At 41.2% G+C, this 27,915-nt stretch overlaps 1 protein-coding gene across 1 annotated transcript in view; it reads right to left on the reverse strand.

The window, feature by feature from the left end:
- Positions 1-27,915, reverse strand: part of BMERB1 (bMERB domain containing 1) — a 185,834-nt gene that overhangs the window by 43,423 nt on the left and 114,496 nt on the right. The window contains exon 2 of the mRNA XM_040441643.1: positions 1,636-1,759. Within this exon, the coding sequence (XP_040297577.1) occupies positions 1,636-1,759 (124 nt within the window). The remainder of the gene's footprint in view (positions 1-1,635; positions 1,760-27,915) is intronic.

Consider the following 27,915-nt stretch of genomic DNA (forward strand, 5'->3'; position numbering starts at 1 on the left):
GGCAGGTGGTTTTAAGGCTGATTGGTGATTAGTACGCTTTGATTAATATTAATGTCTACCATCCAGTGTTTAGGTCTAAACCTATGTATAAGGGAATTCTCTTTGTATGAATTGAGAAATAACATTAATTATTACTGCTCATAACTAGGGATGAGCGAATCGACTTCGGATGTATCATTCGCATAAAACTTTGTTCTAATACTGTACGTGGTGGTACCTTGGAACCGAAACCGAGTTCGGGAAATATTTTTTTACAGTACAAATAAATTTATGAAGTTATTGTTTGAAGTCTGGCGAAACTTCGCGAAGCAATAACTTCGGCTCATTGGAGCCAATACATTCTAATACTGTACGGAGATCCATCCGAAGTCGATTCGCTCATCCCTACTCTTAACCACCACATGAGGGAGCAAAATGTGTTTAGATTTATGAAGCTAATTTTGCAATCACTGACAGCTATAAAAATATGTATGCAACATATGCCCTCAGTACAGGAACATGCATTACAAGGGGGTCACTGGGTTCACTCTCTGCAGCAGACTGCTAATTTAGGCGGTCCCTGAATATACGATTAAAGGGGTGGCCCAGAATTAGTAAGAAAAGGTCTGTGGCTAGTATTGTACTGTAGCTCATCCCAATGGAGTTGCTCTGCAATACCAGATATTGCCTATGGACAAGAGTGCCAATGTTTCAAGAAAAAAAAAAAGCAGACCCTTTATTCTAATCCTGAACAACCCCAAAAGACTTTACTATATTAAAGACCATCTGCAAAATATCTACAGAGAGGAGTGAAGTTTATTCCAAGAAACAATTCCTGGCACCATTCAGTAAAATGAACTTAAAGGGGTTGTCCCACAAAAAATATTCTACAGTTTTCAAACCAGCACCTGAATCTGAATACTTTTGTAATGGCGTGTATTTAAAAATTTAGCACAGTCACTGAGTTATTCAATACAATGTATCTGTATAGCGCCACCTGCTGTTAGTTTTTTCCTTATTTCTTTGTCCGGCTCACTGAGAAGGACGCACATGCTCAGTTTAATCCTTGAATTGCCTCCTGAGCTGTGATAGGGAGAGCATGGACACGCCTCCTGAGCTGTGATAGGGAGAGCATGGACACACCCCTTAGCTGCATCAGAAAGAACACTCCCCTTGAGCTGTCAGCTTGATATAAATCTAACCGAGCAATGAATGTGGAGATCACTGGATCCATGTGAGGTACAGGGCTGGTTCTAGCTTTGTTAGAAAGAGATTGTCATGTACTATATGATTTCTGGCTTTCATTTTTTACATTAGTCATGGGATAACCCCTTTAAGATCAGATGTCTTGTATACAAATTACCAGCTCCATACACCATCTCTGTAATGAGCCATTTTCCAGCAGGGCACGTATACACCCATGTAGACCATGGTTCAGTGCCGGGCAAGCCATAATAATATGCAAATTCTAATATTTGTTGTAATATAATAATTAATGTAACTCAAAACTGTAAATGATACCCTTTAATCATTTTCCTTCACATATATGATAATGAATAGAGAGATCTAAAAACATAAAAATAGTATTTTATTATGCCCAAAATTTGTAGGTAAAATCTGGGCTGTGGTGAAACCAATAAAAAAATAAAAACTCACATGAACTTTAGTTCTGATTCCCTTCTGACTAAGACTTCTCGAAGCCTCTGGATTTTAGTCATTTCAAGTTCAATTTCTTCCGGTGTCATGGTTGTTTCAGCCATAGAAACAACGTCAAGTTGATCTAAATGTGAAAAGAGATACATTATATTAAAGAAAACATTTTTCCTCCCTATTTTCCACATTTACCTGAATAAGAATTACTTTTCATTGTTATGTTTTTATAATATTATAGACTTATTATAGCTGGGTGCAGTTGTATAATGGCATCCCATATGATCACAATAGATAGTACTGACTCCCTGTTGCTTCCTGAAATCATGTTGGTTCAATTAATACTGCCCCTTGTATCATATGATAGTACTGCCCCTGTGTACAAGATATAGGTACAGATAGTACTGCCCTGTTTCTCTCTGTATATGATATAGGTACAGATAGTGCTGACCTGTTTCTCTCTGTATATGATATAGGTACAGATAGTACTGCCCTGTTTCTCTATGTATATGATATAGGTACAGATAGTACTTTCCTGTTTCTCTTTGTAAATGATATAGGTACAGATAGTACTGCCTTGTTTCTCTATGTATATCATATAGGCACAGATAATACTGACCTGTTTCTCTCTGTAAATGATATAGGTACAGATAGTACTGCCTTGTTTCTCTATGTATATGATATAGGTACAGATAGTACTGCCTTGTTTCTCTATGTATATCATATAGGCACAGATAATACTGACCTGTTTCTCTCTGTATATGATATAGGTACAGATAGTACTGACCTGTTTCTCTATGTATATCATATAGGTACAGATAGTACTGCCATGTTTCTCTGTATATGATATAGGTACAGATAGTATGGCTTTGTTTCTCTATGTAAATGATATAGGCACAGATAGCACTGCCTTGTTTTTCTCTGTATATGATATAGGCACAGATAATACTGCCCTGTTTCTCTCTGTATATTATATAGGTACAGATATCACTGCCATATCACCCATCCATTCATTCATTCACATTAATGAGGTCCGTTACTGAAACTTAAAGATAAATATTTTAGAAGGAAAGTGAATTTTACTATAATAACATCTAACAAGATAGAATTGAAGTGATTGTCCGGCCAATATCTTTCTTTAAACAGGGGGAGAATTCTGTAAAAAATCTTCTTTACTACTCCCAACCATATGTATATAAAATCCATTGCATATTCCAGACTATAAAATACACTTGGTATTGAGAAAAAAAAAAAAACATCAAAAAAGTGTGTCCCCCCACTAGGGGGAGCGCTGTGCAGAGGTTTTAACAGATTCCATTGCAGTCAATGGTAAATGTTTAAATCCCTATCCGCTGAGCGCTCCCTAGTGGTAGCTACAGGCAGACATTTTTTATTAGGTACTGAAGGGATGCATGACATTTATGGAGCAGATGTATGTATTTATGCCAGTTGTGTCGTGTAAATTAGTTGAGAAATGTGTTTATGAATCACCTGTTCCACGTTTTCCATACACAGAAATCGGATAAAGTGTGTGCGGGAAAGGGAGATTTTTTTTAATTGCAATTTTTATAATTAAAATTTCTTCTGCTTAATAAAAAAAAAGAAAACATAAATTCATCAGTAATCCTGGGAGTCCCACTTTGTGTTCTGTGTTGCCTGGCAGTGTTTGATGCATGTGTACTGGGAAACTGGGTGGGATAGTGGGCCCATACTAAGTTTTAGCATGAGGCCCTATGAGATCTGCGTACGTCCCTATTGCTACTTGTCCCTGACCGGTACTAATCTGTATAATCAGTGTAGAGTAGGAAGTGGAAAGTAAATAAAATTAGCACATAGCATTCAGCTTCCTGTGAAAGAAAGAAGACACAGAAGACACTGCAGGACCCCGACTAGCCACGTAATCACTGGACACCCCTGATAATAACCTCTCCGTTCTCCTAGACCATCAGGGAGGCTGGCATAAACCCCTCCACTACCAGAGACCACCAAGAAAAATGTACATTTCCTTATTTTCTGTTGTCTTTTACAATAAAAAAAATGAATATTAGAATGATGTTTGTTAAAAACTTAAACAAAACAAATACAGTTGATTGCAGTCTTTTCATTTTGTTTTCAATTTGTTTCTTTTTGTGACAATATTATTTATGGAAAATTTGGTAACCTAATTAAAAAAAGATTAAAGATAAAAATAATATAAAAGTAGATCACAACATTGCAAAGTGCTGTTCATTTTTAATACAAAACTTAGCCAAGAATTGTAAGACGTGTAGGAAAAAACTCTATTAAAATATCTCTATTAAAGGAGTTGTCCCACAAAAAAATATTCTACAGTTTTCAAACCAGCACCTGGATCTGAATACTTGCGTAATTGCATGTAATTAATAACTTAGCATAGCCACTGAGTTATTCAATATAATGTATCTGTATAGAGCCACCTGCTGTTAGTTTTTTTCTTATTTCTTTGACCTGCTGACTGAGAAGGCCGCACATGCTCAGTTTCATCTTTCCAACTGCCTCCTGAGCTGTGATAGGGAGAGCATGGACACGCCCCCTGAGCTGTGATAGGGAGAGCATGGACACGCCCCCCTGAGCTGTGATAGGGAGAGCATGGACACGCCCCCTGAGCTGCAGCAGGAAAGACACTCCCCTTGAGCTGCCAGATTGATATAAATCTAGTAGAGCAATTACTGTGGAGATCTCTGGATCCATGTGAGGTACAGGGCTGGTTCTAGCTTTATTAGAAAGAAATTGTCATGTACTATAAAATCTCAGATTTAATTTTTTACATTAGTCATAGGATAACCCCTTTAAGACTTTCTTTGCTCTGTTTAAGAATATATGATCATAGCCAAGAAAAAAGCTCCACATTTCTACATGCACAAGGAATTAAACTTTGGGAAAAGAATACAAATAAGTCACGTTTAGAAAAAAAAAACACTCAACTTTTTAAAAGGTTAAGTTTGCTTTATGCGCATATTTGGAATTCAAGCTAGATCAAGGAGAACTAATATAGCAAATTTCACAGTGAACAAGTCCTTAGCATTTCCAAAGTAGACAACTTCTTCAAACATATGCAGAGGTATAATGAGAGAGCGGGACACCAGAGGTGAGGAGTCTATGCGTTTTAAGCTATTACAGCTATTAATTATAGCTGATACTGGCATCTAGCCATTATTCTAGCTGTCAATTTGGGGTAATTGCATAAAAATGGAAATTTACAGACAGTCACACTCTGTTATTATTATTATACAGCCATTAGTTTTGGAGCCGCATGTGGCTCTTCATGTGGCTTACCAGCTGTTGGCATCTCCAGGGTCCACTATGCACTAGTGCTATTAGGAAAGTCATAGCATTAGAAGACCTTTGTACTCATCCACCAACCATATCGGCGACACTAAGGTACGGTAAGAGATATATTGTCAGCTCATATCGTTAATAGGCTTTGTACTTTTAATATTCAGTGCAATGCTACCTATTGTATTTGAAAGTAGCACATGACCTACAAAAAGTTGGGGATCTCTGCTATATAAAATACCTACTCTAGGTGGCAGCACAAAGCTACTAAATGTATGAAATGTGTTCAAAATGGACACTATCATAATCATATAAAATCTGTGCTATACTTAGATACTAAGATATGGGCTGTGGTCATCAACCAGAAATGCAGTGAATATTAGTGTCCTCCTTGCCACTAGTACACTATGGACAGTCACAAGTCCCAATTTCTGACGCTTCTCCTTTGAATTGTATTTATCTGAGTTTTTCTAACTAATTTCTACATGGCTCAAATCCTTCATATCAGTTATACACTGTGTAACATGGTTGCTGGTAAAGTACTAGAGGGGGTGTAAAAGAATGCAGGAAAGCTGGGTGATTTAAGCAACATGTACCTTGCTGAGGCACTTTTCCTTAAAGTGTTTTATGGGCCAGAATTTTTATGGAATAGCATGTAGATGTTGGCAGTGGGACATGCCATTCCCTCACCACTCCAGTACAACACTTTCCCCTAGCCTGAGGCAAACCCAGGTGTAACTGCTGGGCTCATTACTTGGGGAATAAATACAGAGCTGAAATGTTCATTCTACATGACCTGTTGGCTGTGTAGAGTCCAATCTCCTGTGCTGAGAGCTTAGCTGAGAAACAAAAACACTGTTTGGTTAGTGCCCAGACGGGCAAGGACTTTTGTTCTGTGTTTTTTATTCTATTTATGTGTCTTGGATTCACTTAAGTGACTGTATAATTTGTATGTAAAATAAATAGTATTGCAATTTTAAACTGCTGAATCCAGTGAAATCTGTCATCGGCAAACCCATTCACACATGGACCCGGGACAACATGTTACTGCTGTTGACCTGAGCATCTACATAAGCAAGGGCATACACAGATATTGTAGGGCATAATAGCAAAAATTTGTATGAGCCACCCTTTCCCTGTGAGATTTCAGACAAATTTTCAAAGAAATCTTTTAATTAAAAATGTCATGCTTTCACCTACTTTCCACAACTTCTATGTCGAAAAACATGGAACAGGGGCTGTATAAATATGGCTTTCATTTTGAACACCCTATTTCTCAATTTATTTGCCCCTGACACCTGGCATAAATAGATTGATAACTCTTCCCCACACAGGTCTAAATCCTCTGGTTGCCCTCACACACTTTATTCTAAAACTGACTGCCTGCAGCCGCCACTAGAGGGAGCTCACTGCATAGGAATTTAAACAGCTACTTTTGAACTTTGAAATCTCTTTCAAGTTAGCTCCACCTAGTGGTGATTGCAGGAAAATAGTAGGCTCCCCCTCACCACGGACCCCATACCAGTAGTGTGTCATCCATTGTAGGTACACCACTGATCAAAAGTGGCCCATTCAGAGATGCACTAGGAGGACAATTTCAGTGTTCCCTGCTGAACTCTTTGAATACTGGCCTCTTCCAATGTGAAGTCTTTAAATGTTTTACTTTTTTTATTTCATTTCTGAGCTCATTGTGATCTTGGTTGTAACATTGTTACCACTAGCAGCCATTAGAAAACTTGTAAGAGTTGTTGTGTAGTTTTTCCTAAACAGCATATAACACTGCAGTGTTATTCAGATATATGTCATTCAGGCTCTGTGACAAACCCTATGGGCACAGTAATAGCTGCCATTATTAGTTGTCACCTAACATCTGCTACCCATGTGAGAAAGTGAAGACAAGACAAGACAGAAACAGCCTAATGCATGTGGACAACTTTGAGAAAGATGATATTTCATTCTTTTTTTTAATTTATATTTTATGAAAAATACCCCATAAATTTCAGCCATGTAACATTGGAGGTACAGAGGCTACCAGCTCTGCAAAAGTCACACTGTTTTCTACAAAGCAAATCAGTTGCTAAAAATACAGCATTCAAATGTATGGGCTTCGCGAAGTCTTTTGAGACTTCGGTGAAGAAATTCAGCATTCGATCTGACAACTTGAAAACTATTTTAAAACTGCAATCTGAAGTCAGCTTTGCTCAAACCTAAAAATAATCATAAACTTTTCGTATTCTGAGATGCGCGCTATTCCAGGCTTGGGACCTCGTTGGGACCTCATGGTTACTTGTTACACCTGCAGTGCCCAGGTTTGGGGTGGCCCCAATGCTGCACTGGGAATAGCACCACATGTTACTGCTCTCTGGAAGGGATGGTAAGGCATGATGCACCCCAAGTCAGGGTTTGCAGTAAACCAGTGTGCTTCTTTACTAGAGGAACTCAAGTGCAAAACAATATAGACAAGGCTCTGAGCTGGCTTCTCCAGTCTCCTCCTTGGCAGAAAAAAGTTTAATACTGAGGAAAGTTCTGAGCTAGCTGTCCCTCTCTATTTCAGAAGAATGATACCCTAGCCAAAGGTTGGTGGCCCAGGGTTTGTGGCTCAGTCATCTGGCTGGTCCTCTGGTCAAAGGGCTGGTGACCCAGGGTCTGTGTCAGAGTATCATCATCTCAGCATCTTCCTCTGGTCACTCGTGCAGTCTGACAGAGTCTCTCCTACTAAGCATTGGTCCCTATCTGCAGATAACTAGAGGTTCTAACTCCTCTCCTATACAGTTTCTTTCTGAACTAGAGGGATGGAGTGGGAGGGGTGGAGGGGTAAAGTGGGAGGGGTGGAGTGGAGAAGCACAGCCTAAACAGAAGCAATGTTACAATTTTAGCCTATCATAGATTGCATAGAGATTCACTGCAACTCTATGGGAATGAATAATCAGTTTTACCAGACATAAATAAGTCTTCAGACAAAACTCCAAAACTTGGCTTAATTAGAAAGTCATAAATTCTCTCAGTATTACCTGGCTGTGTATTAACCCTTTCCACAGTGCAGTGCAGCTATAGTGCAATAACAGTGCAAATTAACAGTATATATTACAATAAACATATCAGTGCAGTTCCACAATATGAAACAGTATGAGTGCACACAACTGCATAAATCACAGTGCAAGTTAACCCTTCAAAGTGCAATAAAGTAGGGAGTTGATGTCTTTGCTTAGTAGCAATAAGGACAAATATCCACTAATGTCTATGGTCCAAAGTAACCTTGCTCCTGGACACTACACATCCCTCCCTGTTCTTTAGAAAGTCTGAAGTGGTCTGAAATTCACTTTCCTTCCTATCAGACGCTCAGTCTGCCACACTGCCGCTCACCCATGCTTTACACTGCATCTCTGTTCACATTGACTGCTGTGTATAAGCACACGTCCACCACAAGTTCACCAGGGCATCTGTGTATGAAGAGCTGGTTTATATTACAGCATGAATATAATGATAATTTGTAGCCAAACCATATCCATGATATTTTGTCAATCAGAGAGATGCTCCAGTATTGAATATCTGATTATAGTGATGTATAGGTAGATCACTAAAATTATTCTGATTCAATGCAATGTCACAAAATAAAGACTGACGTGCTGTGCATTCGGATTCTTTGCATGTAACCAGCGCCCTGCGATGCATATGTTTACATAAATCTGTGATTATTTCCATATGTAAGAATCATGCATATCATCTGCTTATTAGTGCTGACTGCATGATTAAATGCCACCGCAGAGCTGACGATGAGCCAGCAGATCTGACGAACGGCTGCATTAGTGAGGCCATACGCCTGCAAGACAACAACACGTGTCCCATGTGGAAGTATGTCATCGCATCACGTTATCTCCGCTCCCAGCAAAGAAAAAACTTCATAGCTATACAAGGATCAAAATCGCAACAGGAATGGCAAATGTGCCCATCAAAGACCTACAGAAGGAAAAGGCCCATTACAGTTCTGCGGGGTCGGTTATTCATATCAGACAAGGTTAACCTTAGCTAAAATATTCATCAAAATAATCACAGAGGGATCCAATGGGGAAATATGTATTAAAGGGAATAGATACAACACCCAACGGTAAGAAGCCAGAAAGCATGGTATACAGCAGGGATGGCCAACCTGAGGCTCTCCAGCTGTTGCAAAACTACAACTCCCAGCATGCTCAGACTGCCTACAGCTATCAGCCTACAGCAGGGCATGGTGGGAGTTGTAGTTTTACAACAGCTGGAGAGCCACAGGTTGGCCATGCCTGGTATAAAGTAAAGTTATGCAACATTTAATACGTATTTGCTTCCAAGATCTTTCAAGATATTATTGACTGAAGCTCAAATGAATTTTGACCCTCTGCTACTTTGACACAGCTGTGAAATGGGGAAACAGCTCTCCTTGTCTGAACACTGTTGGTGTAGCTTTAATTAATTGATCTGGACTGACATTCTGCTGTTTGGCCACAAGATGCCGCTGTTTCCTAAACACAGCTAAAAGACTGCATATATTTTCATATTAATGACAGGTGGGGTTACACAGAGCCTGGAGAGGAAGAGAAAGGGAGCAGCCATCTTAAAAGAAGGTGAGACTGAAGAACTGTGTGAGCAGAGGATCCGTTGACATCCAGGTGTGAGAGCATCCCTTAGTGACCAGAGCTGCAGCTAAGTGAAGCTGATCAAGTCCAAGACCCTGATCCTGTCCAGAGGAATGAGGATTGCATCCAGGAACGCTGATGAGGAACGCTGATGAGGAACAAAGCTACATACGCATGCTTGTTGGAGAGGCATTAGTTCTGTTCAGAGTCACCAGCGGATGCAGAGCAGACCTGGGTCGGTAAGATCGTGCACACACCTCATTAAACAGTGTTGGCGCCTAGAGACTGAGACCAAGCCTGTAGTTAGTTAGGGTCTCTGTCTGTCAGGCAACAAGTGTTGCTACTCTTCATTGCAAGATCTCCACAATTTAAAGGGACATTTTTTACATTGGAGAGCTGATAAACTTCCCACAAACTTGAGCCAGGCTGGGGTTTTGCTCAGGAGGATTACTCAGGCACGTGCTACAGGACCAGTTATAGGAGGGGGAATCCTGTAGAGCATTGTAAGATCGTAAGCTGTTGTGCTGCACCGCAGTCTAGCCCGTACCACACACCCAGTTATTCTTGTTTTATTAGGGTAATAACAGGTAAAGTGTGGCTTAGACAAGGGCAGGAAAGAGGCAGGCTCACAGGCCCGTCTCATTCATCATTTTGTACGCTAGTTTTTGTCGTACAAAATTACTTAAATCTATGGCAGAAAGGGAGCTGGCATTGATTTTAGATTGTCGCATGTCCTGCTGGAGGAAGCAACAAAGTTATATAGAGACTTGTGCAGACACTATTAAGATGAGTGTGAAAATTGCCACTTAATAAATGTGCCCCTAAATGTTGCATTTCAGACCAAACCCTTTCCTATAAAGCCATACCCCCTTGTCACACTAAGCACAGAATATTTCTCTAAACTTGAACGCACCACATTTTGGCACAATTTACACCAAAATCTAGGTGCACTGACATTAATAAATGTGGGATATTGTGTGATAGCATTTTTCGGAAAATAAAACATTTCTATGCAGGACATTTAAAGGATAAGATTTAGCCTTCCATTAGAGAAAAATTCCCGCAATTTTTTTTATTCTCTGACCTGCTAGAAAGGTGCATGATGAAATCTGTAGTGAATGTAATCTTCTTACCAGTGGCTGTATTTGTGAGTTATCCCCTCCCTTCTGATCCTCAGCTGTGTCATGTGACCAACTCTCTGGTTTCGAACTGACACACGACAGGAAGTTGGTTACTTCTCTATGAGACTGACATTGAGGCTCCCATATGAATACATGGAGAAACTATCTTCCTCTCCACACAGAAGATGCTGTGTTGTCTGGAGAGTCTGATTGCTGAGGATCAGAAGGGAGGGGATAACAAATACAGACACTGGTAAGAAGATTACATTCACTACAGATCACATCTTGTACCTTTCTAACAGGTCAGAGAATAACACTTTTTGCAGGAGTTCTTCTTTAAGAGAAATCTGTCTATACTTGCAGACATGTTATAGAGATAATTATCTACATAATCCTGTATTTTATGATACAATGTACCCCTACAAGTACAAAGAGACTTCATTTAATGAGAAGGGCACATCTGTGGCATCTCCACGCAATTCTTTGCTGCTGGCTTACCAAAAACTCTCAATGGGCCCTTGTTTGATAGACTCACATCTTAATGTCACTTAAGTACCTCATTCACCGTAAATCCATTACCGAAAAGGTTGACATGTCAATCTGCCATGAGAGAATGTGTATATTTATAGAGGAGATTGCTTTGAAGCGCATTCACCAACCTTCAAAGCTCTAAAACGACATTTCTGAATGTTCTTCGCTAGTTACAGATATGCCCACGCACATTTATACAGATGCGCATTTGTTATATCTCAACAGAAAAAACAAAACATTATTTGCTGTGCCTGGCGTGGTAATTGCCCAATTTTCCCAATCCCTTTAAATTGTAAACAGAAACGTAAAATGACTCGGCATCGCCTCCAGCTGAGTATGAAATAAAGACATTAAACCTTTCAGTTTTATTCATTTACATTGGTTTGGAAGCTTTAATGCATTATTTAAGTTTCTTTTAGTTACTCAAAAATGTGATTTCCTCTATAAAAACTCAGCATGAACGCTCTGTTTTTAAGGGCCATAAGGCCACTTACTGACTACATAGATGCCACGTGTTCTGGTTCTGGTGGGACTGTCCCAATTTAAAGTCGCAAGTCCAGGAGCGGGGCTGCTATAGGGGTTGGCAAGGTGGCAGCCACAATTGACTCTCAATACAGTATCAGTCCTTTTTCCATGAACATCAACTCACCACTTTATTGCTCTTTGAAGGGTAGACTTGCTCTATGATTTATGCCATTGTTTACACTTATACTGTTTTATATTTTTGAACTGCATTTTATGTTTATTGTAATATATCCTGTTCCTTTGCACTGTTATTGCACTGTATTGTGGAAAGGGTTAATGCACAGCCAGCAAATACTGAAAGACGTTGGGACTTTCTATCTATGCACTGAGAAGTTATAGATCTTCCACCGTTAATATAAGGGACTTTGAAAAGTTTTGGAGGGAAAAACACAGACACTCTGGCCTTTTGACTGTCTGGTTTAGCTCTGTAGACTTGTCTGAAAAAAAATGTTTAGTCATTCCCATAGACTTGTATTGAAACTCTATACAAGTCTATGTCAGACTGAAATTGCAACACTGTTTCTGTTTAGGCTGTGATTTTTCACTACACCTCTCCCACTAGAAGGTTCTAGTTCAGCTAGAAACTGTATATAAGGACAGTAGTTAGAACCTCTAGCTATCTGTAGATAGGGATCAGTGCTTAGTAGGAGACACTCTGCCAGACTGCATAAGTGACCAGAAGAGGATGCTGAGATGGGGATACTCTTCCACAGACCCTTCGCCACCAGCCTTTGGCCAGGATACCAGCCTTTTGAGAGAGAGAGAGGGACAGCTAGCTCAGGCCTTTCCTCTGTATCAAACCCTTCTTCTGCCCGGGAAGAGACTGGACAAGCCAGCTCAGTGCATTGCCTGTATTGTTTAGCATTTGAGTTCCTCCAGTAAAGAAGCACACTGGTTTACTGCAGACCCTGACTCACTGGACTTCTTTCCTATTGGTGTGCACCAAGCCTTACCATCCCTTCTAGAGAGCAGCAACACATGGTGACGCCTCAATGGTGTCTGGGGGACCCAACGTAGCATTGGTTGGGGCCACCCAAAACCCGGCCACTGCATTCTGACACCCAGTTTGGCACATTTCTGAATAAAAAGTAGCGTAATGTGTAATTAGAAAAATGGCAGAAATGATGTGTTACCATATTTGTGAAAACATCTTCAATCCTGTTCTGCAATATTTACAACAGAACCAAAGGGGCATGGATTGTAAAGGACGCGGCATGTTTATTGACTTGTATGTTTTGTATGTACAGCCATTAAATAGGTATTCCGGGATTGTAATATTGATGGTCTATCATGATAGGCCATCAATAGTGATTGACAGGGATTTGACACCCCGCACCCCCACCAGGCAGTTGATACTGGTACTGTTACTGATACTTCCAGTGGCGGAACTACATAGCACCGTCCATTGTGCCATGGACATATCTGGTTACTGCAGTGCAGCACCCATTCATTTCAATGCTGCAGTTACTAGCTTCCTGAGCATAGGCCGTCTATATTAATATCCGGGAATACCCCTTTAAGAGTCATAACTTAACTATTTCATATGTAACGCCATGCTAGTTTTATTTCAAAATACAAAGTGGAAAATTATGTTTTGTATGGCTTTGTACTAACAAACATGTTATCGTTCTGGTTTTCCCATTAGTCATCTCTAGAGATAATGTCCCTTTACTGAGATAAATAGATCCCCCTCACCACCCCCAGCTCCATATCGCAAATTGAGAGGAACATGCTGGTAAGAACGATTACTCAATAAGCCTGTGCCATTTTTTACATATGTTTAGCGCACCAGATGAAATTGTTTATAGGCTTCATGTATCTTGTGATTGAACGACTGAGGAAACAGAATGGCAGAGACCTACACTAATCATTGACGATAATGGCTCTCCTACCTACCTTTAAAACACATCATTATGATCTGTAGTTCATCCCGCTCGGCTAAGTTAATTTTCAGGAACATTGCTTGGACCATGAGCTGTAGCTTTAAAGAAAATGCCTTGGAGAGATACGACCATGCATACACCGCGAGGGGTATCCGTAAAGATCTCTTCCGTTTACAGAAATAGTGACAATTTTATCAAATGGATGTGAATTTGGGATCAGCATTATACATGGCACATGTTCACTCACCAAAAATCATTAACGAGGTTGTCCCATGAAAAATTTTCTACAGTTTTCAAGCACCTTGATCTGAATACTTTTGTAATTGCATGTATATATAATATAATGTATCTGCATAACGCCACTTGCTGTTAGTTGTTTTTCTTATTCCTTTGACCTGCTCACTGAGAAGGACGCACATGCTCAGTTTCATCCTTCAACTGCCTCCTGAGCTGTGATTGGCAGAGCATGGACACGCCTCCTGAGCTGTGATAGGCAGAGCATGGACACGCTTCCTGAGCTGCAGCAGATAAGAGACTCCCCTTGAGCTGCCAGCTTGATATAAATCTAGTAGAGCAATGAATGGGGAGATCTCTGGATCCATGTGAGGTACAGGGTTCTAGCTTTGTTAGATTTGTCTGATTCTCATTTATTACATTAATGATAGCCCCTTTAACCCCTTAGTTACCAGCCTGTTCGGGCCTTACTGACCAAGAGTTTTTCTTCCTTTTTTCATCGTCGTGTTCCAAGAGCTATAACTTTTTTATTTTTCCGTCTATGTAGCTTTATGGGGGCTTGTTTTTTGTGGGACAAGTTGTAGTTTTTAATGGCGCCATTTTGGGGTACACATAACTTCCTGACTAACTGGGAGGGAGATGGGAAAAACAGCAATACTGTCACTGTTATAAATTGTACGGAGTTCATTTTTCGGTATAAATAACATAATATCTTAATTCTATGGGTCAGTACGATTACAGTGATACCAAATAAATATAGTTTTTTTTACACTTTACTACTTTTTTGCAATAAAATGTTTTTGCATTGCCGCTTCCCAAGACCCATAACTTTTTTTATTTTTCTTTCTACGGAGTTGTATGAGGGCTTGATTTTTGCAGGACGACTTGTATTTTTCATTGGTATCATTTTGGAGTAAATGGCGTTTTTTGACCGCTTGTTATTATATTTTTTCGGTGGCAGCAATTCTGTCTTTTTTTTATTTATTTACGGCGTTCACAGTAGGGAACATATGGGGAAGATTTTTTCCAATTTTTTTAAATTGAAAAGCGTATTTTCAATGGGGAAAAAAATGTAATATTTTTTTATGGGATTTTTTTTATTGATAACATTTTTTTTAAACTTTTTTTTACCACTTAATAGTCCCACAAGGGGACCATGCAGCGCTTAGACTGGGCCGCGGTAAAAAAGCGGTGGCCCAGTCTAAGGCCCCTAAGTGACCGCAGTAAAAACACGTATGGGTGGTCACTAAGGGGTTAAATTAATGGGCTTTTCTAGTTTTCAAAATTCAGAGCAGAGCCAGGTTACCAAGAGCTTCTCTTACTCTGGAGGAGGTATCATGTCGTACATTGCATTGACAACCCAATGATGTGAATAGGCACTGGGTAAGGCTTCATTGTAGTGGAGCTAAAAGAAAATTAAATTTAGGCTACCCATACACATTTGATTAATCTCAGCTAAGCCCAGTATTTTCAGAGGGACTGTGGAATTGTCAGGGGAAAGAGAGATCGGACTGTTGGATTTCAACATGCCTTATCCTATTGTTCTCAGCTGCTAATACCTCTCTGGCTATGCTGAAATGGTGCACACTTCTCCTCCCAACCACTCGCCATTTCCTCCCTAGGAGAAAACTGTCAATTAGGCTGGGTTAACATGAGGTTTTTGTCGTAAGTTAAGGGTCTATTCACACGTCCGCAAATGGGTCCGCATCCGTTCCGCAATATCGGGAACAGGTGCGGACCCATTCATTCTCTATGGGGCCGGAAGAGATGCGGATAGCACACTATGTGCTCTCTGCATCCGCATTTCTGGAGCGCGGCCTCGAACTTCCAGACTTTGGCCCCGAACTTCCGGGCCGCGGTTCCGCCTAAAAATAGAACATGTCCTATTCTTGTCCGCAATTGCAGACAAGAATAGGCAGTTCTATGGGGAGTGCCAGCCGGGTGTATTGCGGACGTATGAATGGACCCTGTTTGACACTTGCAGTAGCGCCGAAGCCTTCTTGCAGCTTCGCCTAGGTCATGTGATGTCACGTTCATTGGTCACATGGCCAAAGTGAATAGCGCTGAGCTGCAATAGCAAGCAAAGCGATGTACAATGTACGGCAGTGTGCTTGATGAGCTGATAGAAGGCCGCAAGCGCAGCTACCTTCTCAAACAGCTGATCGTGGGGGTCCAGGGTGGCAAATCTCCACTGATCAGATACTGATGAATTATCCTGAGGACAGATCATCAGTAAAAAACTCTCAGAAAACACCTTTAACATAAGCGGATGCCTCTGACGGATGCCATACGGTGGCTTCCGTCACTATACAGTTCCATTGTAAATGCATATTTATTTTACATTATACATTTTTATACATATACATTTTTTACTGGAGGATGGACACTATGCTTTTGTAACCTTTTTTTCCCCCCAAACGTATATGTTAAACGTAGAGCAAAAAGGTGATGTGAACCCAGCCTTAGCGATGAGCGGGCGGGGGAAGAGCAGCATGAATAAGATTGACTCTTCTGTGGCAGCTTGCTGCAAGGATTAAAGTCTAAGAGTACTTTCACACTAGCATTTTTCTTTTCCGGTATTGAAATCCGGTAAAGGGTCTCAATACCGTAAAAAAAAAAGCATTCGTTTTGTCCTAATGCATTCTCAATGGAAAGCAATCCGTTCAGTATGCATCAGTATGTCTTCCGTTCCGTCCCTTGTACGGTACTTGACTTGATGCAGCATTTTTTCCGGCCAAAATCCCGGAACAATACCGCACTAATTTCCATAGAGATGTATTAATGCTGGATCCGGTACCAAGTGTTCTGGAAATTGCCGCATCGTCGGATCCAGTTTTCCGGTCTGCGCATGCGTCGGGATATAGGAGGAGCTAGTTTCGCTTTTGATGTTTGAAAAAAAATTAAATACCGGATCCGTTATTCCGTTTGAAACTGGATGATAACGGATGAGACGGATCTGGTATATCACTGGATCCGGAAAAAAAAGATATCCGCTTGCATACGGTTTGCCGGATCCGGCAGGCAGTTCCGGCAACGGAACTGCCTGCCGGATTCTAACTACGCTAGTGTGAAAGTAGCCTAAGTTCTCCAAAACTACTTGACATTAGCAAGCAAGTAACAGACCACTGACATCGGCATGTCTATCCCCCATTATTGCTGCCCTCAATGATAACCCGCGTCAGTCAGCGAGTGTCATTCCCAACCATTTTCCAGGCAGACTCTGACGATCAGACACCTCCCCTATTCTGTGAATAGGGGATAAGTTGTTTTAATGGCACAACACCTTTAAGTCTTACTGTGATGGCAAGACACGATTTATCAAACGGGTGTAAAGTAGAACTGGCTTAGTTGCCCATAGCAACCAATCGGATTCCACCTTTCATTTTTACACAACTCCTTTGGAAAATGAAAGGAGAAATCTGATTGGTTGCCATGGGCAACTAAGCCAGTTCTACTTTACACCAGTTTGATAAATCTCCCCCTTTGTCTACTGTCACATTTACAGCGGATGCACCGTACAACGCAGATCAGCGTTACTTACATTTCTCCTTTAAAACATTCAACGTACAAATCATGTTTTTGTATTATTAATGTGACAGCGCTGGCCAATCGCAGCGCAGAACTCACAGCCTGGGAGAAAAAAAACTCCCAGGCTGTGACCTGTGCGCTGCGATTGGCCAGCGCTGCAGCCTAGGAGAAGGAGACGCCCACAGGACAAGGGAAGACACCGCCTACTATAACTTACAGAGCGAAGATACCAGAGGGCATAACGGGAGAACGGAGCGGCGCCCGGGGATAATAGTAAGTGCAGAGAGATCCCCGGGCGCCGCTCTATATGTCAGCATACTTAGTTCACAATGTTTTTCCAGGTGAAAGGTCCTCTTTAAATGTGGCAATAAACACAACCATAAATGCTGGGAACATACAATCAATTTACATACACCCAGCCCAAAGGCTGAGATCCTTGCGCTGCACAGCGCGGCGCCCTCCTATGGATGAAGGAGAAATGTGAAGTAATTTACCTACTGGCGGGCACAACTAAACTGCCACACCTTACCTGTTATTACCCTAAAAACAAGAACCACTGTATGGGTGTGTGTTACGGCCTGTAACAGCTTACAATCTTAACAAGTTCTACAGTACTCCCCCTCCCATAACTGGTCCTGTAGCACGTGCCTGAGTATTCCTTCTGAGCAAAACTTCAGCCTGGCTTGAGTTTGTGGGAATTTTATCAGCTTCCCAATGTGAAATGTTGCTTTAAGTTATGAAGTCCTTGAAATGAACAGGAGTAACACTTGTGGCCTGACAGAAACATAAACCCTAACTACAGGCCTGGTCTTCAGTCTCCTAGGCACAAACACTGTAATGAGGTGCGTGCACGATCTTACCAACCCGGGTCTGCTTTGCATCCGCTGGTGACTCTGAACAGAACAAACTTCTATCCAACAAGCATGCAGTACAGCAGTGTATGTTGCTTTGTTCCTCAGCTATCATCAGCATTCCTGGTTGCAATCGTCCTTCCTCTGGACAGGATCAGGGTCTTGGACATGATCAGCTTCACTTAGCTGCAGCTCTGGTATCTGAGGGTTGCTCTCACACGTGGATGCCGTCAGACTCTCTGCTCACACAGCTCCTTAGCTTCACCTCCCTTTTAAGATGGCTGCTCTGTATTTTTATCTCCAGGCTCTGAAACTCCACCTCTCATGAATTTGAAAATATATAGAGTCTGTTAGCTGTGTGTTGGAAACAGCGGCATCTTGTGGCCAAACAGCAGAATGTCAGTCCAGATCAATTCATTTAATCTATACAGTGTTCAGACAATGAGAGCTGTTTCCCCATCTCACACCTACATCTGCAGAAGATCTGTGTTTAGTTCTCCAAGATTTTTGGAACAACCTCCCCGCCGTTCCTTCAAGAACTGTGTACAAGTGGACCTAGAAGAACTGATGCTGTTTTGAAGGCAAAGGCTGGTCACACCAGATATTGAATGATTTTATATTTTTGTTTATTTACTTCGCATTTTGTTGAATTATAAAAAAAAACTATTAACACCTCTATTTTTGAAATCCTTCTTATTTTGCAGCATTTTCCTCACAGTTGCCTAACACTTTTGCACAGTACGTAAATCACACTTGTATTGCAGGTGCGACACGTCACTTCATGACATGCCGCTGGCTCAGGTTGTATCTTATGGTAGATCTAGGTCTCAACATCATCGTCTGTCGCTTCTCTGGATCAATCTTTTATGGAATGTCGGGTCGCTTCTGTGTACATAAAAAAGGTTCATTTTTGCTCAGCACTGAGGCAGACTTCAAAGGATGCGAGGAGAGGCAATCAATCTCTGGATTACCTTTATATGTTGCCATAATGCATCTACAACAAAGGAATAACAAAAAACACTGCGACAGAACCTCAGGAACTACTTTTTATTGTCCACACTCCTGCAGATAAAAGTATCTTGTAGAATGAAAGTGTGGAGAAGCTGCTGTGCTGCAGAGGGATGACTCACCGGCGCAGCATCCAGATCGTCTGCTCTGAGCAAATAACCTCCTGATCAATCCTCTGCCAGCACCGTTCCAGGCCCGCTGCTCATCTCATTGTTATCCCGTGTGTTATTTCCTATACCGTTCCTCCTAGTATACTCTAGGGCCCATTGTCACATCCGGACAGTGTTTTATAGTCCAACATGAGAGCTAGCTTTAGGGTATGGCTACACGGTGACACAGCATGCCATTTTTGTCAATGGTGCCACAATGCGATTATGCGACCCACGACATGCTGCGGCGCAAGAGTTGGAAAAATGCCTGATTTTATGTTGATTTTATGTCCAGACATGTCTAATTTTATGTCGCATGTTGCAAGTCATCCATTAGTTTTTCTCCATTGACTTTAATGGAATTTCCTCGCTATACACAACTCGCCTGAAACTTTGATGTGTTCTAAAATTGTCGTGTGACAGCAAGTTGCAGAGAAATTGCATGTATTTTTGTGTCATGTGACACTAGCCATACCCTTAAAGAAGTGGTCTTGTGTACGAAAAATACACCAGCACCTGGATCTGAATACTGTATTTGTATATATGTATTTGCATGTAATTAAAAATGTAGTTCAGCCAGTGAGGTATTCAATAAACTATATCCGTATAGCGCCACCTGCTGTTTGTTCTTTTCCTTATTTATTGTTCGTCTCACGGAGCTGGTCGAACATGCTCAGTTTAAATCTTCAACTGCCACCGGTCAAATGATGTTCTGTATGTTAGAAGCTGTGGCAGTTACAGGGATAGAGCTGCGGCAGAAAGGACACGCCCCCTGAGCTGCCAGGCTGAAGATAATCTAGCAGAGCCATTGGAGCAATGAATGGGGACATCTCTGGATCCATGTGAGGTGCAGGGCTGGTTCTAGCTTTGTTAGAAAGGTATCGTCCTGTACTAAATGATGTCTGATTTTCATTTTTGACATCAATCATGGCATAACCCCTTTAAGATAAAATAAACAGCTGCAGTGGTCTAGGAGTTGAATTGATATCCACAGATTCACTTTCGTAAGACATCTTGGCTTTTAGTTTCCATGTATCTTCTATTCTCAGAAACTTTGGGATAAACAGGATGATGCAGCTTGTTCAGTTTGAAGTGATCTTAGTAAATAAGGAAGAGCTCTGCCCATTGCTGGCTGATACATACCCACGTATTAGCCGGTCTACCAACTATTATTGTAGGGACCAGTCCTGTATGGAGACTTACTGGCAATGCTCCATGAGAAACGAATATGCAAAGAGGTGTCTCCCAAGAATGAGAACTGTCTCGCCAGCGCCACCTATTGGAAGTGGCTCTCTATGAGTCAAAATCCGACTTTACAACAAGCCTTGGAATTAGATAAGGGAGTATAGCCAAGCCTTGGCAGCGGCTTAGTCAGGGTACTAAATCATCATCCCACTCTGTACTGATGTGCTGTCTACGGCTGGAGATCTGGTCTGGCTATATACTAGTGTTGAGCGAATCGAAGTCAAACAAAATAACTTAGATCCGAATTTCAGGAAAAATTCAATTCGCCGCAAAGCCAAATTTCCTCGCGCTTCGTGGTAATGAATAAAATTTTCCCTGAAATGGCTGTAAAAACAAATAAAATACATACCGCAACTGGTAACACTCATCTGGACCTTCATTGCAAACTGCTAGTAATTGATTCATAACCGGAGGTCACTTTATTAATGAGTTATTTCCATATTTCATTGGCTCATATTTCATTAGGAGTCATCATCTTAAGTGGAGTAAGATTCGTGCTGGCCATACACATTAGATGTGTGACGACCATCTGATGCTTATTAGGCTTTCCATCTCTTTACAGATGTCGGGAGAGAGAAGGGTCGGGCATCTTGGTTTTTAACAGCAGGACACATAAACAGTATGGTTTTTTTGTATTACTTTTACGTAGCCCGTTGCTCTCTGCTATACTTAAACGGGTTATCCAACCCCTATAATGACTCCTCTAATGCCTGGGCCCCTCATATGGATTAAACTTACCCCGCTCCCCAGCACCCACTTTTCTCCTGATCCCCGCACGGCCGCCGCTGCATCTACCCGCTGGGCAGATCAAAACATCCAGCAATGGGATGGGGGAAGGCAGCCAATAGGAAGCCGTGATGTGGACGAGTCTCCCGAGCACCACCCGCGATGCTAGGGAGGCTTGTTCCCGTTGCGGCCTGCTATTGGCTGCCCAAACAACCCCCCTCCGTCGCAGGATGTTTTGATCCGTGTCACGGGGGGAGATTCAGCGGCAGCTGTGCGGGGATCAGGAGCGATGCAGGTGCCAGGTGGCAGGGAATGTTTAACCTATATGAGGGGCCTGGGAATTAGTGGGGTCATTATAGGGGTTGGAAGGTTAAAAAAACATCTTGAAAAGACCTTTTAAGTTTTTTTTCCCCAAGTGTTTTATATTGAAGTCATCAAGGTCATCAGTATCTTATTGGTGGAGGTCCGATTCCTGTGATCTCCACCAATCGGCTTTTTGAGGGGGCTTACTCGCAGCCTTCCCTAGGCTAGTGATGTCACATTCATCGGTCACATGGCCTAGTGAATGGGTCCGAGCTGCAATACCAAGCATAGCCACTATACAATGTATTGCGCTGTGCCTGGTATGCTGCGAGAAGGCAGCTCTGGTGATCGCCTCAATCTCTTCAAGCAGCTGATCAACAGGAGTCCCGGGTGTCAGACCCCCACTGATCTGCTACTGATGACCTATCCCAAGAATAGGTCATCAATATAAAAGCCTTGGAAATCCCCTTTAAGAAAGAAAATAGAAAAGAAACCAATACTTTCCGCTATGCAACTGTAACAAGATGACATAACCACCAACTATCAAGACAATTCACAGTCTAACTAAACTAAACACTTCTGTGCCACAAGTTGATTTTATATTTTTTTTTCCGTTTGCTTATATAGCACCAACATAGTCTGCAGCCCTGTACAAAGATTGCCATCACTTTCATCAGTTCTTATTCCCAATCTAATTTTTATATAACTGTATGATTAAAAAAAACACCAAAGAAAAGTTGCTTTCACTAAGCAAACAAATGTCAGACAAATTGATTGCGCCCATTAGATTATTTATACTCCATTCAATTTCTAAAATAATTTATGAAGTGCATTTCCTAGAACGCAGCCTGCCTCCAAGCTCTTACTGGTGACCCGCAGCTCTTGAGAGGATTGAACAATTCTGGACCAGGAGCAATGCTTGACGTCACGCTGAAGCCCTGGCTGCCAGCAAACATTTGCTAATTAAAGTTACATGAGCCGCTGTAATGGCCACAAATACAGAGCTCCTGTAAAATTCATCATTTTACCAGCCATCCAAACAGCCTGTAATTTCTCCCCGACTGGGCTCATTTTAAATGGCAGATTGTTAAAATATGCAGCTGATTCCATTCTACAAATTAACATGATGGTTTTCTGAGATAAGGTCTATATTACAATTTCTGGTAGAAATTCAACAGGAATCAGCATATCTAATCTAGATAAATCTATTTAATCCATCTACCTATCTATCTATTTTATCTATTTAAAAAAGGCAGCACTCCAGATACGGGTAACGGGTCAAGACTAGGGATGAGCGAAACTTTGTTCTAATACTGTACGGAGCAAGAGCTCCGTACAGTATTAGAATGTATTGGCTCCGATGAGCCAAGGTTATTGCTTCGCAAAGTGGTACCTTGGAACAAACCCGAGTTCGGGAAATGTTTTTTTACAGTACAAATTAATTTCTAAAGTTATTGCGCGAAGTCTCGCAAGACTTCACAAAGCAATAACTTCGGCTCATCGGAGCCAATACATTCTAATACTGTACGGTGCTCCGTACAGTATTAGAACGAAGCTTTATGCGAATTGACTTCGGATGTTTTATCCGAAGTCGATTCGCTCATCTCTAGTCTTGAGCCATTTATTCCCAAAGCAACATTTCAGACCAGCACAATGAGGCTTTTGTCAAGCCTCATTACTTATTTTATCTAACAGTCTATTTAATCTATCTAATCCGTCTATCTATTGATCTAATCTATTCTAATATCTATCTAATCTAATGTATGTCTATCTAATTTGTCTATTTTATCTATCTATCTAATCTGTCTATCTATCTACCTATCTAATATCTATCCATCTCATATCTATCTATCTATCTATCTAATATCTATCCATCTCATATCTCTCTCTGTCTATCTAATTTATTCTATCTAATATCTATCTAATCTAATGTCTGTCTATCTTATCTATCTATCTATCAATAATATATGCACTCCTCAACATTGAAGTTGCAACACCAAGGACAGGCTGTAAAGTTATAAAAATTGAGGAAGTAGCAGGTATCGCTAAGATCTGCAGATGATCAAACTTTTAAGCACCTAGCTCCAATCTGTGGCATGTGCGAGGGGTATAAAAGCAGATTGAATGCAGTTTTTGGCCACATGAAAACTCAGAAATAAGATCAAGTCATGTGGGATGATTGGGCGATGCCTTCTGTTCGTTGATGTGCCAGTTATCTCTATTTGTCACAATCTGAGAGGGACAGAATACTTAACCTGCTACGCACCTAGGCCGAGATGTCAGCACTGTTCACCATTGTGTGTCCTGGTGATTGGGAGAACAATGACAAACTGGAGTCACAGCAAGAGGTGCACATAGCCGAACCTCTTCATGGATGGATTGTCTGATTAGAAGAATGGTGTGTAGTTAACCATTCTGTACTGCAGGTGAAAGTGTCACATCCCAAGCCTAGGACGGCAAACAGTGTCTACACAAGCCATCAGAAGGTGTTTGCATGACACTGGGCTATGAGCCAGACGTCCAGTTTCAGGTGTTCCATTGACCTCACTTGATCATAGAAACATAGAATGTGTCGGCAGATAAGAACCATTTGGCCCATCTAGTCTGCCCAATATACTGAATACTATGGATAGCCCCCGGCCCTATCTTATATGAAGGATGGCCTTATGCCTATCCCATGCATGCTTAAACCCCTTCACTGTATTTGCAGCTACCACTTCTGCAGGAAGGCTATTCCATGCATCCACTACTCTCTCAGTAAAGTAATACTTCCTTATATTACTTTTAAACCTTTGCCCCTCTAATTTAAAACTGTGTCCTCTTGTGGTAGTTTTTCTTCTTTTAAATATGCTCTCTTCCTTTACCGAGTTGATTCCCTTTATGTATTTAAAAGTTTCTATCATATCCCCTCTGTCTCTTCTTTCTTCCAAGCTATACATATTAAGGTCCTTTAACCTTTCCTGGTAAGTTTTATCCTGCAATCCATGTACTAGTTTAGTAGCTCTTCTCTGAACTCTCTCTAGAGTATCTATATCCTTCTGGAGATATGGCCTCCAGTACTGCGCACAATACTCCAAGTGAGGTCTCACCAGTGTTCTGTACAGCGGCATAAGCACTTCACTCTTTCTACTGCTTATACCTCTCCCTATACATCCAAGCATTCTGCTGGCATTTCGTGCTGCTCTATTACATTGTCTTCCCACCTTTAAGTCTTCTGAAATAATTACTCCTAAATCCCTTTCCTCAGATACTGAGGTCAGGACTGTGTCAAATATTCTATATTCTGCCCTTGGGTTTTTACGCCCCAGGTGCATTATCTTGCACTTATCCACATTAAATTTCAGTTGCCAGAGTTCTGACCATTCTTCTAGTTTTCCTAAATCCTTTTCCATTTGGCGTTTCCCTCCAGGAACATCAACCCTGTTACATATCTTTGTGTCATCAGCAAAAAGACAAACCTTACCAGCGAGGCCTTTTGCAATATCACTTATGAAGATATTAAACAAAATCGGTCCCAGTACAGATCCCTGTGGAACCCCACTGGTAACACTCAAAGCCTATCATGGTGCACAGGAAGACAGTATTGGAGGCTGGAATGGAGATCTATCTTCTTCAGCGATGAGTCCTGCTTTTGTCTAGGACACAATAATAGCCAGAGATTGGTCAGGAGACCACATGGGCAAAGCTATTGTGAGGCCTTTACAAGAGAACATCACACTGGTCTTATTCCTGGTATTATGGTGTTGACTAAAATAATGTACGGTAGCTGGACCCCTCTTTATTTCAGGTACACTAATATCTCGGCATTATTTATATATCTCAGCATTAAGGAGCCTTTTTCCAACAGGACAACACCAGGCCGCATGCTGCTCATGCTACTGGGAGCAGTCTGTGTGGCCTTAATGTGCTACTATGACCTGCAGCATCTCTGGACTTATCTCTCATCAAGCACATCTGGGACTTCATTGGTTCGCAATTGCAAAGGTAGATGCCAGCAGCAGATCTTGATGATTTGCGTGCCTACGTGCATTCAGTGTGGCAGAACAATCCTCAGATAACCATTAATAACCTCATTGATAGCATGCCAAAGCGTGTAAGGGCGTGTATTTCTGCGTGTGGCGCTCATACCTAATACTGAATAAATCGAGATGTTTTCAATATCTTGTTTCCATTTTTTCATCATTAACATGTCTATCAATCGTGCAATTTCCACAATTTGATGACTTCCTTTTGGTGTTGCAATGTCAAGGTTGAGGAGTGTATCTAGCTACACTATATGGAGAAAAGTATTGAGACACACCTCTTAACCACCTCAGCCCCCAGTGCTTAAACACCCTGAAAGACCAGGCCACTTTTTACACTTCTGACCTACACTACTTTCACCGTTTATTGCTCGGTCATGCAACTTACCACCCAAATGAATTTTACCTCCTTTTCTTCTCACTAATAGAGCTTTCATTTGGTGGTATTTTTAATTGCTGCTGACATTTTTACTTTTTTTGTTATTAATCGAAATTTAACGATTTTTTTGCAAAAAAATGACATTTTTCACTTTCAGTTGTAAAATTTTGCAAAAAAAACGACATCCATATATAAATTTTGCTCTAAATTTATTGTTCTACATGTCTTTGATAAAAAAAAAATGTTTGGGTAAAAAAAAAATGGTTTGGGTAAAAGTTATAGCGTTTACAAACTATAGTACAAAAATGTGAATTTCCGCTTTTTGAAGCAGCTCTGACTTTCTGAGCACCTGTCATGTTTCCTGAGGTTCTACAATGGCCAGACAGTACAAACACCCCATTTCGGAAAGTACACACCCTAAGGTATTCGCTGATGGGCATAGTGAGTTCATAGAACTTTTTATTTTTTGTCACAAGTTAGCGGAAAATGATGTTTTTTTTTTTTGTTTTTTTTTTCTTACAAAGTCTCATATTCCACTAACTTGTGACAAAAAATAAAAAGTTCTATGAACTCACTATGCCCATCACGAAATACCTTGGGGTCTCTTCTTTCCAAAATGGGGTCACTTGTGGGGTAGTTATACTGCCCTGGCATTCTAGGGGCCCAAATGTGTGGTAAGTATGTAAATGACCTGTGAAATCCGAAAGGTGCTCTTTGGAATGTGGGCCCCTTTGCCCACCTAGGCTGCAAAAAAGTGTCACACATGTGGTATCTCCGTATTCAGGAAAAGTTGGGGAATGTGTTTTGGGGTGTCATTTTACATATACCCATGCTGGGTGAGAGAAATATCTTGGCATAAGACAACTTTTCCCATTTTTTTTATACAAAGTTGGCATTTGATCAAGATATTTATCTCACCCAGCATGGGTATATGTAAAATGACACCCCAAAACACATTCCCCAACTTCTCCTGAATACGGAGATACCACATGTGTGACACTTTTTTGCAGCCTAGGTGGGCAAAGGGGCCCAAATTCCTTTTAGGAGGGCATTTTTAGACATTTGGATACCAGACTTCTTCTCACGCTTTGGGGCCCCTAAAAGGCCAGGGCAGTATAAATACCCCACATGTGACCCCATTTTGGAAAGAAGACACCCCAAGGTATTCAATGAGGGGCATGGCGAGTTCATAGATTTTTTTTTTTTTTGGCACAAGTTAGCGGAAATTGATATATATATTTTTTTTCTCACAAAGTCTCCCTTTCCGCTAACTTGGGACAAAAATTTCAATCTTTCATGGACTCAATATGCCCCTCACAGAATACCTGGGGGTGTCTTCTTTCCGAAATGGGGTCACATGTGGGGTATTTATACTGCCCTGGCATTCTAGGGGCCCTAAAGCGTGAGAAGAAGTCTGGAATATAAATGTCTAAAAATTTTTACGCATTTGGATTCCGTGAGGGGTATGGTGAGTTCATGTGAGATTAAATTTTTTAACACAAGTTAGTGGAATATGAGACTTTGTAAGAAAAAAAATAAATAATTCCGCTAACTTGGGCCAAAAAAATGTCTGAATGGAGCCTTACAGGGGGGTGATCAATGACAGGGGGGGTGATCAATGACAGGGGGGTGATCAATGACAGGGGGGTGATCAGAGAGTCTATATGGGGTGATCACCCCCCTGTCATTGATCACCCCCCTGTAAGGCTCCATTCAGATGTCCGTATGTGTTTTGCGGATCCGATCCATGTATCCGTGGATCCGTAAAAATCATACGGACATCTGAATGCAGCATGACAGGGGGGGTGATCAATGACAGGGGGGTGATCAGGGAGTCTATATGGGGTGATCACCCCCCCCCCCCCCGGAAGGCTCCA

The sequence above is a fragment of the Bufo bufo genome, chromosome 7, assembly GCF_905171765.1.
Source record: "Bufo bufo chromosome 7, aBufBuf1.1, whole genome shotgun sequence".
Taxonomy (NCBI): Eukaryota; Metazoa; Chordata; class Amphibia; order Anura; family Bufonidae; genus Bufo; species Bufo bufo.